The 18,350-nt window shown below is 55.7% G+C and overlaps 1 protein-coding gene across 1 annotated transcript; it reads right to left on the reverse strand.

Annotated features, from left to right (window-relative positions):
• Nucleotides 1–1,289: 1,289 nt before the first annotated feature.
• LOC144490777 (ras-related protein Rab-35-like) lies at nt 1,290–15,461 on the reverse strand. The gene is made up of 5 exons (XM_078208479.1): nt 15,264–15,461; nt 12,493–12,543; nt 9,522–9,645; nt 6,106–6,230; nt 1,290–1,462 (listed from the first exon to the last, which is right to left on the reverse strand). Exons 1-5 carry the CDS (start codon nt 15,316–15,318, stop codon nt 1,290–1,292), a joined length of 528 nt encoding a protein of 175 aa, XP_078064605.1. The 5' UTR covers nt 15,319–15,461.
• Between the last annotated feature and the right edge of the window lie 2,889 nt (nt 15,462–18,350).

Raw genomic sequence — 18,350 nt, forward strand, 5'->3', positions numbered from 1 at the left:
TCTCTCTCTCAGGGAGATATCTGTACACTGACTGGTGTCTCTCAGTCCCCTCTCTCTCTCTCTCAGGGGGATATCTGTACACTGACTGGTGTCTCTCAGTCCCCTCTCTCTCTCTCAGGGAGATATCTGTACACTGACTGGTGTCTCTCAGTCCCCTCTCTCTCTCTCAGGGAGATATCTGTACACTGACTGGTGTATCTCAGTCCTCTCTCTCTCTCTCAGGGAGATATCTGTACACTGACTGGTGTCTCTCAGTCCCCTCTCTCTCTCAGGGAGATATCTGTACACTGACTGGTGTCTCTCAGTCCCCTCTCTCTCTCTCAGGGAGATATCTGTACACTGACTGGTGTCTCTCAGTCCCCTCTCTCTCTCTCTCAGGGGGATATCTGTACACTGACTGGTGTCTCTCAGTCCCCTCTCTCTCTCTCAGGGAGATATCTGTACACTGACTGGTGTCTCTCAGTCCCCTCTCTCTCTCTCAGGGAGATATCTGTACACTGACTGGTGTATCTCAGTCCTCTCTCTCTCTCTCAGGGAGATATCTGTACACTGACTGGTGTCTCTCAGTCCCCTCTCTCTCTCAGGGAGATATCTGTACACTGACTGGTGTCTCTCAGTCCCCTCTCTCTCTCTCAGGGAGATATCTGTACACTGACTGGTGTCTCTCAGTCCCCTCTCTCTCTCAGGGAGATATCTGTACACTGACTGGTGTCTCTCAGTCCCCTCTCTCTCTCTCAGGGTGATATCTGAACACTGACTGGTGTCTCTCAGTCCCCCCTCTCTCTCTCAGGGAGATATCTGTACACTGACTGGTGTCTCTCAGTCCCCTCTCTCTCTCTCTCAGGGAGATATCTGTACACTGACTGGTGTCTCTCAGTCCCCTCTCTCTCTCTCAGGGAGATATCTGTACACTGACTGGTGTCTCTCAGTCCTCTCTCTCTCTCAGGGAGATATCTGTGCACAGAGGAATTTGGATGGAGGAAGCTCCCATGGACCTGGTTCGTGAGGAGCAGAGACGGGGATCCGAGGGCGTGGCCTCAGAGTAAAGGGACGAACTCTTTGGAACCGAGATGAGGAGGGATTTCTTCAGCCGGAGGGTGGGGAATGTGTGGAATCCGTTGCCCCGGAGGAGGGCGGGTCACTGAGTGTATTGGAGACGCAGATAGATCGGTTCCTGGTTGGCGAGGGGAGCAAAGGTTACGGGGAAAAGATGGGAGAATGGGGTTGAGTCACGATCGAACGGCGGAGCAGACCCGATGGGCCGAATGGCCTCATTCTGCTCCTGTGTCTTATGGTCGTTGCTGGTGCAGATTCAATGGGCCGAATGGCCCTCTCACCTCCTCCACGTTAGTGTTCTCCTTTGCACTCGTCTCAAAGAGGCAAATCCCCATCTGTTCGCTGAATCGTTTTGCATCCGCAAACTCCACTTGCCTCCTGGAAGCCTCTTCATTCTTGTTACCCACTAGAAAGGGGGGGAACAGGGAGAGTCAGTGGTGCACAGTGGGAGTGAACGGGAAGGGGATCGGGATTGTGTACAGTGGGAGTGAACGGGAAGGGGATTGGGATTGTGCACAGTGGGAGTGAACGGGAAGGGGATCGGGATTGTGTACAGTGGGAGCGAACGGGAAGGGGATTGGGATTGTGTACAGTGGGAGCGAACGGGAAGGGGATTGGGATTGTGTACAGTGGGAGTGAACGGGAAGGGGATCGGGATTGTGTACAGTGGGAGTGAACGGGAAGGGGATCGGGATTGTGTACAGTGGGAGCGAACGGGAAGGGGATCGGGATTGTGTACAGTGGGAGCGAACGGGAAGGGGATCGGGATTGTGTACAGTGGGAGTGAACGGGAAGGGGATTGGGATTGTGTACAGTGGGAGTGAACGGGAAGGGGATTGGGATTGTGTACAGTGGGAGTGAACGGGAAGGGGATTGGGATTGTGTACAGTGGGAGTGAACGGGAAGGGGTTTGGGATTGTGTACAGTGGGAGTGAACGGGAAGGGGATTGGGATTGTGTACAGTGGGAGCGAACGGGAAGGGGATCGGGATTGTGTACAGTGGGAGTGAATGGGAAGGGGTTGGGGATTGGGATTGTGTACAGTGGGAGTGAACGGGAAGGGGTTTGGGATTGTGTACAGTGGGAGTGAACGGGAAGGGGATTGGGATTGTGTACAGTGGGAGCGAACGGGAAGGGGATCGGGATTGTGTACAGTGGGAGTGAACGGGAAGGGGATCGGGATTGTGTACAGTAGGAGTGAACGGGAAGGGGATTGGGATTGTGTACAGTGGGAGTGAACGGGAAGGGGATTGGGATTGTGTACAGTGGGAGTGAACGGGAAGGGGATTGGGATTGTGTACAGTGGGAGCGAACGGGAAGGGGATCGGGATTGTGTACAGTGGGAGTGAACGGGAAGGGGATTGGGATTGTGTACAGTGGGAGTGAACGGGAAGGGGATTGGGATTGTGTACAGTGGGAGTGAACGGGAAGGGGATTGGGATTGTGTACAGTGGGAGTGAACGGGAAGGGGATTGGGATTGTGTACAGTGGGAGTGAACGGGAAGGGGATCGGGATTGTGTACAGTGGGAGTGAACGGGAAGGGGATTGGGATTGGGATTGTGTACAGTGGGAGTGAACGGGAAGGGGATTGGGATTGTGTACAGTGGGAGTGAACGGGAAGGGGATTGGGATTGTGTACAGTGGGAGTGAACGGGAAGGGGATTGGGATTGTGTACAGTGGGAGTGAACGGGAATGGGATTGGGATTGTGTACAGTGGGAGTGAACGGGAATGGGATTGGGATTGTGTACAGTGGGAGCGAACGGGAATGGGATTGGGATTGTGTACAGTGGGAGTGAACGGAAAGGAGATTGGGATTGTGCACAGTGGGAGTGAACGGGAAGGGGATTGGGATTGTGTACAGTGGGAGCGAACGGGAAGGGGATTGAGATTGTGTTAAGTGGGAGTGAACAGGAATGGGATTGGGATTGTGTACAGTGGGACTGAACGGGAAGGGGATTGGGATTGTGTACAGTGGGAGTGAACGGGAAGGGGTTTGGGATTGTGTACAATGGGAGTGAACGGGAAGGGGATTGGGATTGTGTACAGTGGGAGTGAACGGGAAGGGGATTGGGATTGTGTACAGTGGGAGTGAACGGGAAGGGAATTGGGATTGTGTACAGTGGGAGTGAACGGGAAGGGGATTCGGTCCATTGGGATTGTGTACAGTGGGAGTGAACGGGAAGGGGATTGGGATTGTGTACAGTGGGAGGGAAGGGGATTGGGATCCATTGGAATTGTGTACAGTGGGAGTGAACGGGAAGGGGATTGGGATTGTGTACAGTGGGAGTGAACGGGAAGGGGTTTGGGATTGGGATTGTGTACAGTGGGAGTGAACGGGAAGGGGATTGGGATTGTGTACAGTGGGAGTGAACGGGAAGGGGTTTGGCGTCCATTGGGATTGTGTACAGTGGGAGTGAATGGGAAGGGGATTGGGATTGTGTACAGTGGGAGTGAATGGGAAGGGGATTGGGATTGTGTACAGTGGGAGTGAACGGGAAGGGGTTTGGGATTGTGTACAGTGGGAGTGAACGGGAAGGGGATTGGGATTGTGTACAGTGGGAGTGAACGGGAAGGGGATTGGGATTGTGTACAGTGGGAGTGAACGGGAAGGGGATTGGGATTGTGTACAGTGGGAGTGAACGGGAAGCGGATTGGGATTGTGTACAGTGGGAGTGAACGGGAAGGGGATTGGGATTGTGTACAGTGGGAGTGAACGGGAAGGGGATTGGGATTGTGTACAGTGGGAGTGAACGGGAAGGGGATTGGGATTGTGTACAGTGGGAGTGAACGGGAAGGGGTTTGGGATTGTGTACAGTGGGAGTGAACGGGAAGGGGATTGGGATTGTGTACAGTGGGAGTGAATGGGAAGGGGTTTGGGATTGTGTACAGTGGGAGTGAACGGGAAGGGGATTGGGATTGTGTACAGTGGGAGTGAACGGGAAGGGGATTGGGATTGTGTACAGTGGGAGTGAACGGGAAGGGGATTGGTATTGTGTACAGTGGGAGTGAACGGGAAGGGGTTTGGGATTGTGTACAGTGGGAGTGAACGGGAAGGGGATTGGGATTGTGTACAGTGGGAGTGAACGGGAAGGGGATTGGGATTGTGTACAGTGGGAGTGAACGGGAAGGGGATTGGGATTGTGTACAGTGGGAGTGAACGGGAAGGGGATTGGGATTGTGTACAGTGGGAGTGAACGGGAAGGGGATTGGGATTGTGTACAGTGGGAGTGAACGGGAAGGGGTTTGGGATTGTGTACAGTGGGAGTGAACGGGAAGGGGATTGGGATTGTGTACAGTGGGAGTGAACGGGAAGGGGTTTGGGATTGTGTACAGTGGGAGTGAACGGGAAGGGGATTGGGATTGTGTACAGTGGGAGTGAATGGGAAGGGGTTTGGGATTGTGTACAGTGGGAGTGAACAGGAAGGGGATTGGGATTGTGTACAGTGGGAGTGAACGGGAAGGGGATTGGGATTGTGTACAGTGGGAGCGAACGGGAAGGGGATTGGGATTGTGTACAGTGGGAGTGAACGGGAAGGGGTTTGGGATTGGGATTGTGTACAGTGAAAGTAAACGGAAAGGGGATTGGGATTGTGTACAGTGGGAGCGAACGGGAAGGGGATTGGGATTGTGTACAGTGGGAGTGAACGGGAAGGGGTTTGGGATTGTGTACAGTGGGAGCGAACGGGAAGGGGTTTGGGATTGTGTACAGTGGGAGTGAACGGGAAGGGGATTGGGATTGTGTACAGTGGGAGTGAACGGGAAGGGGATTGGGATTGTGTACAGTGGGAGTGAACGGGAAGGGGATTGGGATGGTGTACAGTGGGAGTGAACGGGAAGGGGATTATGATTGTGTACAGTGGGAGCGAACGGGAAGGGGATTGGGATTGTGTACAGTGGGAGTGAACGGGAAGGCGTTCGGGATTGTGTACAGTGGGAGTGAACGGGAAGGGGATTGGGATTGTGTACAGTGGGAGTGAACGGGAAGGGGTTTGGGATTGTGTACAGTGAGAGTGAACGGGAAGGGGTTTGGGATTGTGTACAGTGGGAGTGAACGGGAAGGGGTTTGGGATTGTGTACAGTGAGAGTGAACGGGAAGGGGATTGGGATTGTGTACAGTGGGAGTGAACGGGAAGGGGATTGGGATTGTGTACAGTGGGAGTGAACGGGAAGGGAATCGGGATTGTGTACAGTGGGAGTGAACGGGAAGGGGATTGGGATTGTGTACAGTGGGAGTGAACGGGAAGGCGTTCGGGATTGTGTACAGTGGGAGTGAACGGGAAGGGGATTGGGATTGTGTACAGTGGGAGTGAACGGGAAGGGGATTGGGATTGTGTACAGTGGGAGTGAACGGGAAGGGGATTGGGATTGTGTACAGTGGGAGTGAATGGGAAGGGGTTTGGGATTGGGATTGTGTACAGTGGGAGTGAACGGGAAGGGGATTGGGATTGTGTACAGTGGGAGTGAACGGGAAGGGGATTGGGATTGTGTACAGTGGGAGTGAACGGGAAGGGGATTGGGATGGTGTACAGTGGGAGTGAACGGGAAGGGGATTGGGATGGTGTACAGTGGGAGTGAACAGGAAGGGGATTGGGATTGTGTACAGTGGGAGTGAACGGGAAGGGGATTGGGATTGTGTACAGTGGGAGTGAACAGGAAGGGGATTGGGATTGTGTACAGTGGGAGTGAACGGGAAGGGGTTTGGGATTGTGCACAGTGGGAGTGAACGGGAAGGGGATTGGGATTGTGTACAGTGGGAGTGAACGGGAAGGGGATTGGGATTGTGTCCAGTGGGAGTGAACGGGAAGGGGTTTGGGATTGTGTACAGTGGGAGTGAACGGGAAGGGGATTGGGATTGTGTACAGTGGGAGTGAACGGGAAGGGGATTGGGATTGTGTACAGTGGGAGTGAACGGGAAGGGGTTTGGGTTCCATTGGGATCATGTACAATGTTAAGGAGGAGGTTTTGTCCATGGGGATTATGCCAGGTGGTGTTTTGGGGGCGGGGGAGAAACGGGGGAAGTCAGGCACGTAAGCAAGAACACTCTTACCTAGAATTTTGGTGACGGTATCACAATTCTGACTGATCTCGTGAAGCCACCTCTTCACGTTGACAAAGGATTCCGGATTCGTAACATCATAAACAATGATGACTCCATGGGTGTTCCTGTAGTAACTGAGGGAGCGAGGGGAATTAGAACAACCTCTCAAACAACAATCCAATTCTCTCTGCGAGAGCCTCGACTGAACCTGCCTCCACCACACTCTCTCAGGGCAGCGCCGTTCCAGATCCGAACTCCTTGTGTATCCGTCACCTCTTTCTGACAAGTGGCCCACAAGGCTGTGTTCTCAACCCCCCTACTATACTCCTTATACACCTCTGACTGTGCGGCCAAATTCCCCTCCAACTCGAGTTTCAAGTTTGCTGACGACACCACCGTAGTGGGTAGGATCTCAAACAATGACGAGACAGAGTACAGGAATGAGATAGAGAATCTGGTGAACTGGTGCAGCAACAATAATCTCTCCCTCAATGTCAACAAAACGAAGGAGATCGTCATCGACTTCAGGAAGCGTAAAGGAGAACATGTCCCTGTCGACATCAACGGGGACGAAGTAGAAAGGGTCGAGAGCTTCAAGTTTTTAGGTGTCCAGATCACCAACAACCTGTCCTGGTCCCCCCCACGCCGACACTATCGTTAAGAAAGCCCCACCAACGCCTCTACTTTCTCAGGAGGCGAAGGAAATTTGGCATGTCAGCTACGACTCTCACCAACTTTTACAGATGCACCATGGAAAGCATCCTTTGGGAACCTGCCTCGGGGGCAGGGAATTCATATGGTGTTCGTGGAAGTGGAAATGACTAGGGTTGGGAAGCATTTTCCGATCAGGGCCATTGTGATCTCCTGGACTCGTTTCGATCGCCTCAGGGGGTCGGAGAGGAATTTCCCAGATTTTTTTTTTCCCCATATTGGCCCTGGGGTTTTCACTCTGGGTTTTCGCCTCTCCCTGGAGATCACATGGTCTGGAATGAGGGGGGTGGGGGTGAGTTAATAGGTTGTGATGAACAAAGCATCGTAGCTGTGAGGGACAGCTCGGTGGATAGGATATTAGGATGTAGATAGGCTGGAAAATTGGGCGGGGATCCTGGATTCAGGATTCAATCCTGGACCGGCGAGCCGGGCGGGCTTGGAGGGCCGAAGGACCTGTTCCTGTGCTGTATTGTTCTTTGTTCTTTCTGGTTGTATCACAGCTCGGTCTGGGGCTCCTGCTCTGCCCAAGACCGCAAGGAACTACAAAGGGTCGTGAATGTAGCCCAATCCCATCACGCAAACCCCAGCCTCCCATCCACTGACTGTCTACACTTCCCGCTGCCTCGGGGAAAAGCAGCCGGCATAATCAAGGACCCCCCCCCCCACACACCCCGGACATTCTCTCTTCCACCAGGAATAAGATACAAAAGTCTGAGGTCACGTACCGACCGACTCAAGAACAGCTTCTTCCCTGCTGCTGTCAGACTTTTGAATGGACCTACCTTATATTAAGTTGATCTTTCTCTACACCCCTAGTTGTGACTATAACACTACATTCTGCACCCTCTCCTTTCCTTCTCTATGAACGGTATGCTTTCTCTGTATAGTGCGCAAGAAACAATACTTTTCACTGTATCCCAATACACATGGCAATAATAAATCAAATCCTTTCCCTTCTCCCCTCTGTACTCTGTGGGTTGGCACGGTGGCACAGCGGGTTAGCACTGCTCCCTCACAGCGCCAGGGACCCGGGTTCGATTCCCGGCTCGGGTCACTGTCTGTGTGGAGTCTGCACATTCTCCCCGTGTCTGCGTGGGTTTCCTCTGGGTGCTCCGGTTTCCTCCCACAGTCCGAAAGACCGTGCTGGTTAGGGTGCATTGGGCCGTGCTAAATTCTCCCTCAGTGTTACCCGAACAGGAGTGTGGGCGACTAGGGGATTCTCACAGTAACTTCATTGCAGTGTTAATGTAAGCCGACTTGTGACACTAATCAAATAAACTTTAAACTTTGCGCGCTACACAGACAGAGCATACTGTTCAGAGAGTACAGAGAGGAGAAGGAAAAGGATTGGATTTGATTTATTATTGTCATGTGTATCGGGATACAGTGAAAAGTATTGTTTCTTGCGCGCTATACAGACAAAGCATACCGTTCATAGAGAAGGAAAGGAGAGTGTGCAGAATGTAGTGTCACAGTCACAGCTCGGGGTGTAGAGAAAGATCAACTTCATGCGAGGTAGGTCCATTCAAACGTCTGACGGCAGCAGCAGGGAAGAAGCTGTTCTTGAGTCGGTCGGTACGTGTGAGATAAATAAATAAACTATCCACGTGACAATGATAAATCAAATCCAATCCTGGGGCTCCTGCTCTGCCCAAGACCGCAAGGAACTACAAAGGGTCGTGAATGTAGCCCAGTCCCATCACGCAAACCAGCCTCCCATCCATTGACTCCGTCTACACTTCCCGCTACCTCGGGGGGAAAAGCAGCCGGCATAATCAAGGACCCCCCCCCCCCCACGCACCCCGGACATTCTCTCTTCCACCTTCTTCCGTCGGGAACAGGATAGAAAAGTCTGAGGTCACGAACCGACCGACTCAAGAACAGATTCTTCCCTGCTGCTTTTGAATGGACCGACCTCGCATTAAGTTGATCTTTCTCTACACCCCGAGCTGTGACTGTAACGCTACATTCTGCACCCTCTCCTCTATGAACGGTATGCTTTGTCGAGCGCGCAAGAAACGATCCTTTTCACTGTCTCCCGATACACGTGACAATAATTCAAATCAAATCCTTTTCCTTCTCCCCTCTGTACTCTATGAACGGTATGCTTTGTCTGTATAGCGCGCAAGAAACCATACTTTTCACTCTATACCATAGAAATAATAGAAATCATAGAAACCCTACAGTGCAGAAGGAGGCCATTCGGCCCATCGAGTCTGCACCGACCACAATCCCACCCAGGCCCTACCCCCACATATTTTACCCGCTAATCCCTCTAACCTACGCATCCCAGGACTCTAAGGGGCAATTTTTTTTTTTAACCTGGCCAATCAACCTAACCCGCGCATCTTTGGGCTGTGGGAGGAAACCGGAGCACCCGGAGGAAACCCACGCAGACACGAGGAGAATGTGCAGACTCCGCACAGACAGTGACCCGAGCCCGGGAATCGAACCAATACACGTGACAATAATGAATCAAGTCAAAGGGAAGCAGATCCCTTCCAATACCGCCGGTCCGCCTTCTCCGTTACCATTGCACCCGTTAAGATCGCTCTTGCCTGAATGCTCCCCACATCCCCCCCCCCCCCCCTGAAAGATATACTTTTCCCTGTATCCCGATACACGTGACAATCATAAATCAAATCAAGCAAGGAGGAGAGGGAAAGGAAAGGGGAGGATGGGGGGGAAAGAGGGGGAACAGAACAGGGACTCACGTTGAGGTGATGGTTCGAAATCGCTCCTGTCCGGCCGTGTCCCAGATTTGGAGCTTGACTTTCTCGCCATTAATGTCAACGGTGCGAATTTTAAAATCCACGCCGATCGTAGTGATGTAGCTACCTGCAGCAAGCAGAAAAATCCAGAATAAACACTCCTTTCCCCCGCCGGGACCGGGTGTCACAGTGCGTTAGATACACTGTCCTTTCCCCCTCTGGGACCGGGTGTCACAGTGCGTTAGATACACTGTCCTTTCCCCCTCTGGGACCGGGTGTCACAGTGCGTTAGATACACTGTCCTTTCCCCCCTCTGGGACTGGGTGTCACAGTGCGTTAGATACACTGTCCTTCCCCCCTCTGGGACCGGGTGTCACAGTGCGTTAGATACACTGTCCTTTCCCCCTCTGGGACCGGGTGTCACAGTGCGTTAGATACACTGTCCTTTCCCCCCTCTGGGACCGGGTGTCACAGTGCGTTAGATACACTGTCCTTTCCCCCTCTGGGACCGGGTGTCACAGTGCGTTAGATACACTGTCCTTTCCCCCTCTGGGACCGGGTGTCACAGTGCGTTAGATACACTGTCCTTTCCCCCTCTGGGACCGGGTGTCACAGTGCGTTAGATACACTGTCCTTTCCCCCTCTGGGAGCGGGTGTCACAGTGCGTTAGATACACTGTCCTTTCCCCCTCTGGGACCGGGTGTCACAGTGCGTTAGATACACTGTCCTTTCCCCCTCTGGGACCGGGTGTCACAGTGCGTTAGATACACTGTCCTTTCCCCCTCTGGGACCGGGTGTCACAGTGCGTTAGATACACTGTCCTTTCCCCCTCTGGGACCGGGTGTCACAGTGCGTTAGATACACTGTCCTTTCCCCCTCTGGGAGCGGGTGTCACAGTGCGTTAGATACACTGTCCTTTCCCCCTCTGGGACCGGGTGTCACAGTGCGTTAGATACACTGTCCTTTCCCCCTCTGGGAGCGGGTGTCACAGTGCGTTGGATACACTGTCCTTTCCCCCTCTGGGACCGGGTGTCACAGTGCGTTAGATACACTGTCCTTTCCCCCTCTGGGAGCGGGTGTCACAGTGCGTTAGATACACTGTCCTTTCCCCCTCTGGGACCGGGTGTCACAGTGCGTTAGATACACTGTCCTTTCCCCCTCTGGGACCGGGTGTCACAGTGCGTTAGATACACTGTCCTTTCCCCCTCTGGGACCGGGTGTCACAGTGCGTTAGATACACTGTCCTTTCCCCCTCTGGGACCGGGTGTCACAGTGCGTTAGATACACTGTCCTTCCCCCCTCTGGGACCGGGTGTCACAGTGCGTTAGATACACTGTCCTTTCCCCCTCTGGGAGCGGGTGTCACAGTGCGTTAGATACACTGTCCTTTCCCCCTCTGGGACCGGGTGTCACAGTGCGTTAGATACACTGTCCTTTCCCCCTCTGGGACCGGGTGTCACAGTGCGTTAGATACACTGTCCTTTCCCCCTCTGGGACCGGGTGTCACAGTGCGTTAGATACACTGTCCTTTCCCCCTCTGGGACAGGGTGTCACAGTGCGTTAGATACACTGTCCTTTCCCCCTCTGGGACCGGGTGTCACAGTGCGTTAGATACACTGTCCTTTCCCCCTCTGGGACTGGGTGTCACAGTGCGTTAGATACACTGTCCTTTCCCCCTCTGGGACCGGGTGTCACAGTGCGTTAGATACACTGTCCTTTCCCCCTCAGGGACCGGGTGTCACAGTGCGTTAGATACACTGTCCTTTCCCCCCTCTGGGACCGGGTGTCACAGTGCGTTAGATACACTGTCCTTTCCCCCTCTGGGACCAGGTGTCACAGTGCGTTAGATACACTGTCCTTCCCCCCTCTGGGACCGGGTGTCACAGTGCGTTAGATACACTGTCCTTTCCCCCTCTGGGAGCGGGTGTCACAGTGCGTTAGATACACTGTCCTTTCCCCCTCTGGGACAGGGTGTCACAGTGCGTTAGATACACTGTCCTTTCCCCCTCTGGGACCGGGTGTCACAGTGCGTTAGATACACTGTCCTTTCCCCCTCTGGGACTGGGTGTCACAGTGCGTTAGATACACTGTCCTTTCCCCCTCTGGGACCGGGTGTCACAGTGCGTTAGATACACTGTCCTTTCCCCCTCTGGGACCGGGTGTCACAGTGCGTTAGATACACTGTCCTTTCCCCCCTCTGGGACCGGGTGTCACAGTGCGTTAGATACACTGTCCTTTCCCCCTCTGGGACCGGGTGTCACAGTGCGTTAGATACACTGTCCTTCCCCCCTCTGGGACCGGGTGTCACAGTGCGTTAGATACACTGTCCTTTCCCCCTCTGGGAGCGGGTGTCACAGTGCGTTAGATACACTGTCCTTTCCCCCTCTGGGACCGGGTGTCACAGTGCGTTAGATACACTGTCCTTTCCCCCTCTGGGACCGGGTGTCACAGTGCGTTAGATACACTGTCCTTTCCCCCTCTGGGACCGGGTGTCACAGTGCGTTAGATACACTGTCCTTTCCCCCTCTGGGACCGGGTGTCACAGTGCGTTAGATACACTGTCCTTTCCCCCTCTGGGACCGGGTGTCACAGTGCGTTAGATACACTGTCCTTTCCCCCTCTGGGACCACGTGTCACAGTGCGTTAGATACACTGTCCTTTCCCCCTCTGGGACCGGGTGTCACAGTGCGTTAGATACACTGTCCTTTCCCCCTCTGGGACCGGGTGTCACAGTGCGTTAGATACACTGTCCTTTCCCCCTCTGGGACCGGGTGTCACAGTGCGTTAGATACACTGTCCTTTCCCCCTCTGGGACCGGGTGTCACAGTGCGTTAGATACACTGTCCTTTCCCCCTCTGGGAGCGGGTGTCACAGTGCGTTAGATACACTGCTCTTTACCCCTCTGGGACCGGGTGTCACAGTGCGTTAGATACACTATTCTTTACCCGCTGTGGGACTAAGAATCAAACACTTACCTGAGAAAGTGTTGTCAGCAAAGCGCAGGAGAAGACTGCTTTTCCCCACTCCTGTCAAAGAAATAGATGAGAATTAATAAACTTTTCACAGACCAGGGGGTGGTTGATGGGGGACAGTGTAGAGGGAGCTTTACTCTGTATCTAACCCCGTGCTGTACCTGTCCTGGGAGTGTTTGATGGGGACAGTGTAGAGGGAGCTTTACTCTGTATCTAACCCCGTGCTGTACCTGTCCTGGGAGTGTTTGATGGGGGACAGTGTAGAGGGAGCTTTACTCTGTATCTAACCCCGTGCTGTACCTGTCCTGGGAGTGTTTGATGGGGACAGTGTAGAGGGAGCTTTACTCTGTATCTAACCCCGTGCTGTACCTGTCCTGGGAGTGTTTGATGGGGACAGTGTAGAGGGAGCTTTACTCTGTATCTAACCCCGTGCTGTACCTGTCCTGGGAGTGTTTGATGGGGGACAGTGTAGAGGGAGCTTTACTCTGTATCTAACCCCGTGCTGTACCTGTCCTGGGAGTGTTTGATGGGGGACAGTGTAGAGGGAGCTTTACTCTGTATCTAACCCCGTGCTGTACCTGTCCTGGGAGTGTTTGATGGGGACAATGTAGAGGGAGCTTTACTCTGTGTCTAACCCCGTGCTGTACCTCTCCCAGCCAGGTCAGAGAGACAGACACACACAAACAGATAACTAAATAATCAGAAGCAGTTTGAGACATTATCCCCTCGAGTCGAGGCAATGTGACTAAAAAGTTTTTAGTTGTTGTTTAAAAATCCTCCCTATCTCTGTAACCTCCTCCAGCCCCTACACCCCTCCCTATCTCTGTAACCTCCTCCAGCCCCCTACACCCCTCCCTATCTCTGTAACCTCCTCCAGCCCCTACACCCCTCCCTATCTCTGTAACCGCCTCCAGCCCCTACACCCCTCCCTATCTCTGTAACCTCCTCCAGCCCCTACACCCCTCCCTATCTCTGTAACCGCCTCCAGCCCCTACACCCCTCCCTATCTCTGTAACCTCCTCCAGCCCCTACACCCCCTCCCTATCTCTGTAACCTCCCCCAGCCCCTACACCCCTCCCTATCTCTGTAACCGCCTCCAGCCCCTACACCCCTCCCTATCTCTGTAACCGCCTCCAGCCCCTACACCCCTCCCTATCTCTGTAACCTCCTCCAGCCCCTACACCCCTCCCTATCTCTGTAACCTCCTCCAGCCCCCTACACCCCCTCCCTATCTCTGTAACCTCCTCCAGCCCCCTCCCTATCTCTGTAACCTCCTCCAGCCCCTACACCTCCCCCATCTCTGTAACCTCCTCCAGCCCCCTACACCCCTCCCTATCTCTGTAACCGCCTCCAGCCCCTGTGGGACGCCCCCTGTGTACCTTAAGGTGTAGGTGGGAGGGGTGGGTTGTAGGGTGATTAGCTGCAGCCTCCCCCAGTCGAACAGCTTAAGATGCATCCTCCCTCAGTCAAACAGCCCGGATTCCTTCTATCTCCCTCTCTCCCACCCTGGGGATGGGAGGGTCGGATCACTCCAGTGTACCCTAGGGTGTAGGTGGGAGTGGGTGGGTAGGTGGGAGTGGGGGATCAGAGTCATTTAAGTGCAGCCGCCCCCAGTCGAAGAGCTGAAGGTGCAGCCTCCCGCAGTCAAACAGCCCGCATCCCTTCTCTCTGCCACCCTGGGGGAATGGGAGGGTTGGGACACCCCAGCGTAGCCGAGAGTGTAGGAGGGTGTGGGGCAGATTGGAGCTGAATAAGAGTCAATTAGGTGCAGCATCCCACAGTGAAACAGCCCAAATTCTCTCTCCACCCCACCCTGGGGATGGGAGGGTTGGGTCACTCCAGTGCATCAAGCTGGGGAGGGGGAGGTGTAAGACTTCTAAGTGCAGCCTCCCCCAGTTGAAGAGCTGAAGGTGCCGCCTCCCAGAGTCAAACAGCCCAAATTCTCTCGCTTTCTCTGCCACCTTGAGGCTGGGGCCACCCCTGGTGGTAAGAGTGGGGGGGAAGAGATCGGGGCGGGGGGGGGGGGGGGGTCCATTTAGGTGCAGCCTCCCCAGGTCGAAGAGCTGAAGGTGCAGCCTCCCCCAGCCAAACAGCCCAGATTCTCTCTCTCTCTCTTGCTACCACCCTGGGGCTGGGAGAGTTGGGTCACTCCAGGGGTGTAAGTGTTGGGGGTGGGGGGGAGAGAGTCATATAGGTGCAGCCTCCCCCAGTCGAAGAGCTGAATGTGAAGCCTCCTCCAGTCAAACAGCACAAATTCTCTCTCTGCCACCCTGGGGCACCCCAGGGGTGCAAGGAGAGGGGGAGGCGGGGAAAGGGGGTGTCATTTAGCTGCAGCCTCCCCAGGTCGAACAGCTGAAGGTGCAGCCTCCCCCGGCCGAAGAGCTGAATGTGAAGCCTCCTCCAGTCAAACAGCACAAATTCTCTCTCTGCCACCCTGGGGCACCCCAGGGGTGCAAGGAGAGGGGGGGGGGGGAAGGGGGTGTCATTTAGCTGCAGCCTCCCCAGGTCGAACAGCTGAAGGTGCAGCCTCCCCCGGTCGAAGAGCTGAATGTGAAGCCTCCTCCAGTCAAACAGCACAAATTCTCTCTCTCTCTCTGCCACCCTGGGGCACCCCAGGGGTGCAAGGAGAGGTGGGGGGGAAGGGGGGTGTCATTTAGCTGCAGCCTCCCCAGGTCGAACAGCTGAAGGTGCAGCCTCCCCCGGTCGAAGAGCTGAATGTGAAGCCTCCCCCAGTGGAAGAGCCCAGGCCCCGCCCCCCCCCCCTTTCCTCTCACCGCTGTCGCCGATGATGAGCAGCTTGAAGAGGTGGTCATAGTCCCGGGCCGCCATCGGGGAGGCTCTTCGGCCCCTCCACTGCCCCCCTAGCCCCGTCTCCGGGCCCGCAGCCGGAAGCAGCAGCAGCAGCAGCGCCGCGGACCTCAAGGAGAGCGGTCCTCCCAGCCTCCCGGCGGCGTCACAATGCCCGCCGGACGTGAAAGGGGCGAGTCCTCCCAGCCCAGTCCTCCAGCCACGCCCCCTCCTCCCCTTCTCCAGCGGCACAATGGCCTTACGTCATGGGCTCCACCCAGGCACGGACCGCTTTGTCCGCCGACGCGCGCGCAGGTCCTCCCAGTCCAGTCCTCCAGCCACGCCCCCTCCTCCCCTTCTCTCGCGGTACAATAGCCTTACGTCATAAGCTCCATCCAGGCTTCTGTGGCGCCAACGCTTGCCAGCCTGCGCGCGCAAGTCCTCCCACTTAGTCCTCCAGCCGCCCCTCCCTCTCACCAGACTGCCTGGGCACGCCTCCCCTTCTGACATCACAATGAAGCTACGTCACCACACTTGCCTTGGGCCCGCCTCCCCTTCTGACATCACAACGAAGCAACATCACCACACTTGCCTTGGGCCCGCCTCCCCTTCTGACATCACAATGAAGCTACGTCACCACACTTGCCTTGGGCCCGCCTCCCCTTCTGACATCACAACGAAGCAACATCACCACACTTGCCTTGGGCCCGCCTCCCCTTCTGACGATCGCGCGCTGTGATTGGACGGGAGGGGACACCCCCACCCGTCAGTCCTCCAGCCACGCCCCCCCCTCCGACGCCACAATGGCCCTACACGTCATTAGCTCCACCCAGCCTGCCGAGGCCCCAACGCTGGCCTGCCTGCCTGCCTGCGCCCCCGGGGCAATTGCGGGAGGCGAGAAAGGGGCGTGTCCTCTCCAGCGGCGCTGGCCCCGCCCCTCGGGCGTCACAATGGGTTACGGACGTGAAAGGGGCGAGTCCTCCCATCCCCCCGCCGCCAGTCGGTATGACAACACCTGTCACTGCAGGGATCCCGCGCCGCTGGTGTGGCTCAGCCGGCAGCGCAGGCGTGCTGGCGAGCGGGGGAGCCGGGTTCGAGTCCCGGCGCCGACCCACTCGGGTCAGTCCATTAAATAGAGGCAATTAAATAAGGGAATCTATATGGGCAGCAGTGAAGGAGTGCAGCATTGTGGGAGTGTCAGTGCTGAGGGAGCGCTGCACTGTGGGAGGGTCGGTGCTGAGGGAGCGCCGCACTGTGGGAGGGTCAGTGCTGAGGGAGCGCCGCACTGTGGGAGGGTCAGTGCTGAGGGAGCGCCGCACTGTGAGAGGGTCAGTGCTGAGGGAGCGCCGCACTGTGGGAGGGTCGGTGCTGAGGGAGCGCCGCACTGTGGGAGGGTCGGTGCTGAGGGAGCGCCGCACTGTGAGAGGGTCAGTGCTGAGGGAGCGCCGCACTGTGGGAGGGTCAGTGCTGAGGGAGCGCCGCACTGTGGGAGGGTCGGTGCTGAGGGAGCGCCGCACTGTGGGAGGGTCAGTGCTGAGGGAGCGCCGCACTGTGGGAGGGTCAGTGCTGAGGGAGCGCCGCACTGTGGGAGGGTCGGTGCTGAGGGAGCGCCGCACTGTGGGAGGGTCGGTGCTGAGGGAGCGCCGCACTGTGGGAGGGTCAGTGCTGAGGGAGCGCCGCACTGTGGGAGGGTCAGTGCTGAGGGAGCGCCGCACTGTGGGAGGGTCGGTGCTGAGGGAGCGCCGCACTGTGGGAGGGTCGGTGCTGAGGGAGCGCCGCACTGTGGGAGGGTCGGTGCTGAGGGAGCGCCACACTGTGGGAGGGTCGGTGCTGAGGGAGCGCCGCACTGTGGGAGGGTCGGTTCTGAGGGAGCGCCGCACTGTGGGAGGGTCAGTGCTGAGGGAGCGCCGCACTGTGGGAGGGTCGGTGCTGAGGGAGTGCCGCACTGTGGGATGGTCGGTGCTGAGGGAGCGCCGCACTGTGGGAGGGTCAGTGCTGAGGGAGTGCCGCACTGTGGGAGGGTCAGTGCTGAGGGAGTGCCGCACTGTGGGAGGGTCGGTGCTGAATCTTTATCAATGAAATATGGACGTAACGCAGTTAAAAAACATAATTTTTAATCAAAATCTTCATTCTTCACTTTTCCCAAACTAACAATTCGTCTGAGATCGATTCCCATAAATACATAACTACAACCCCATAAAACCGGGTCTAATCGGAGGGATTTATACATTAATAACAATTCCAATGGAACCCAAACCCTTCCCGTTCACTCCCACTGTACACAATCCCAATCCCCTTCCCGTTCACTCCCACTGTACACAATCCCAATCCCCTTCCCGTTCACTCCCACTGTACACAATCCCAATCCCCTTCCCGTTCACTCCCACTGTACACAATCCCAATCCCCTTCCCGTTCACTCCCACTGTACACAATCCCAATCCCCTTCCCGTTCACTCCCACTGTACACAATCCCAATCCCCTTCCCGTTCACTCCCACTGTACACAATCCCAATCCCCTTCCCGTTCGCTCCCACTGTACACAGTCCCAATCCCCTTCCCGTTCACTCCCACTGTACACAATCCCAAACCCCTTCCCGTTCACTCCCACTGTACACAATCCCAATCCCCTTCCCGTTCACTCCCACTGTACACAATCCCAATCCCCTTCCCGTTCACTCCCACTGTACACAATCCCAATCCCCTTCCCGTTCACTCCCACTGTACACAATCCCAATCCCCTTCCCGTTCACTCCCACTGTACACAATCCCAATCCCCTTCCCGTTCACTCCCACTGTACACAATCCCAATCCCCTTCCCGTTCACTCCCACTGTACACAGTCCCAATCCCCTTCCCGTTCGCTCCCACTGTACACAGTCCCAATCCCCTTCCCGTTCACTCCCACTGGACACAATCCCAAACCCCTTCCCGTTCACTCCCACTGTACACAATCCCAATCCCCTTCCCGTTCACTCCCACTGTACACAATCCCAATCCCCTTCCCGTTCACTCCCACTGTGCACAATCCCAATCCCCTTCCCGTTCACTCCCACTGTACACAATCCCAATCCCCT

This window comes from Mustelus asterias, unplaced genomic scaffold (assembly GCF_964213995.1).
Source record: "Mustelus asterias unplaced genomic scaffold, sMusAst1.hap1.1 HAP1_SCAFFOLD_3779, whole genome shotgun sequence".
NCBI classification, from domain to species: Eukaryota; Metazoa; Chordata; class Chondrichthyes; order Carcharhiniformes; family Triakidae; genus Mustelus; species Mustelus asterias.

Coding starts and splice junctions, on each gene's coding strand:
- LOC144490777 (XM_078208479.1), bottom strand. CDS start 15,318: ATGGCGGCCCGGGACTATGACCACCTCTTCAAGCTGCTCATCATCGGC. Junction 12,544..15,263: donor GCTCATCATCGGCGACAGCG/GTGAGAGGAAAG, acceptor TTTCTTTGACAG/GAGTGGGGAAAAGCAGTCTT. Junction 1,463..6,105: donor TACCGTCACCAAAATTCTAG/GTAAGAGTGTTC, acceptor CCCCCTTTCTAG/TGGGTAACAAGAATGAAGAG.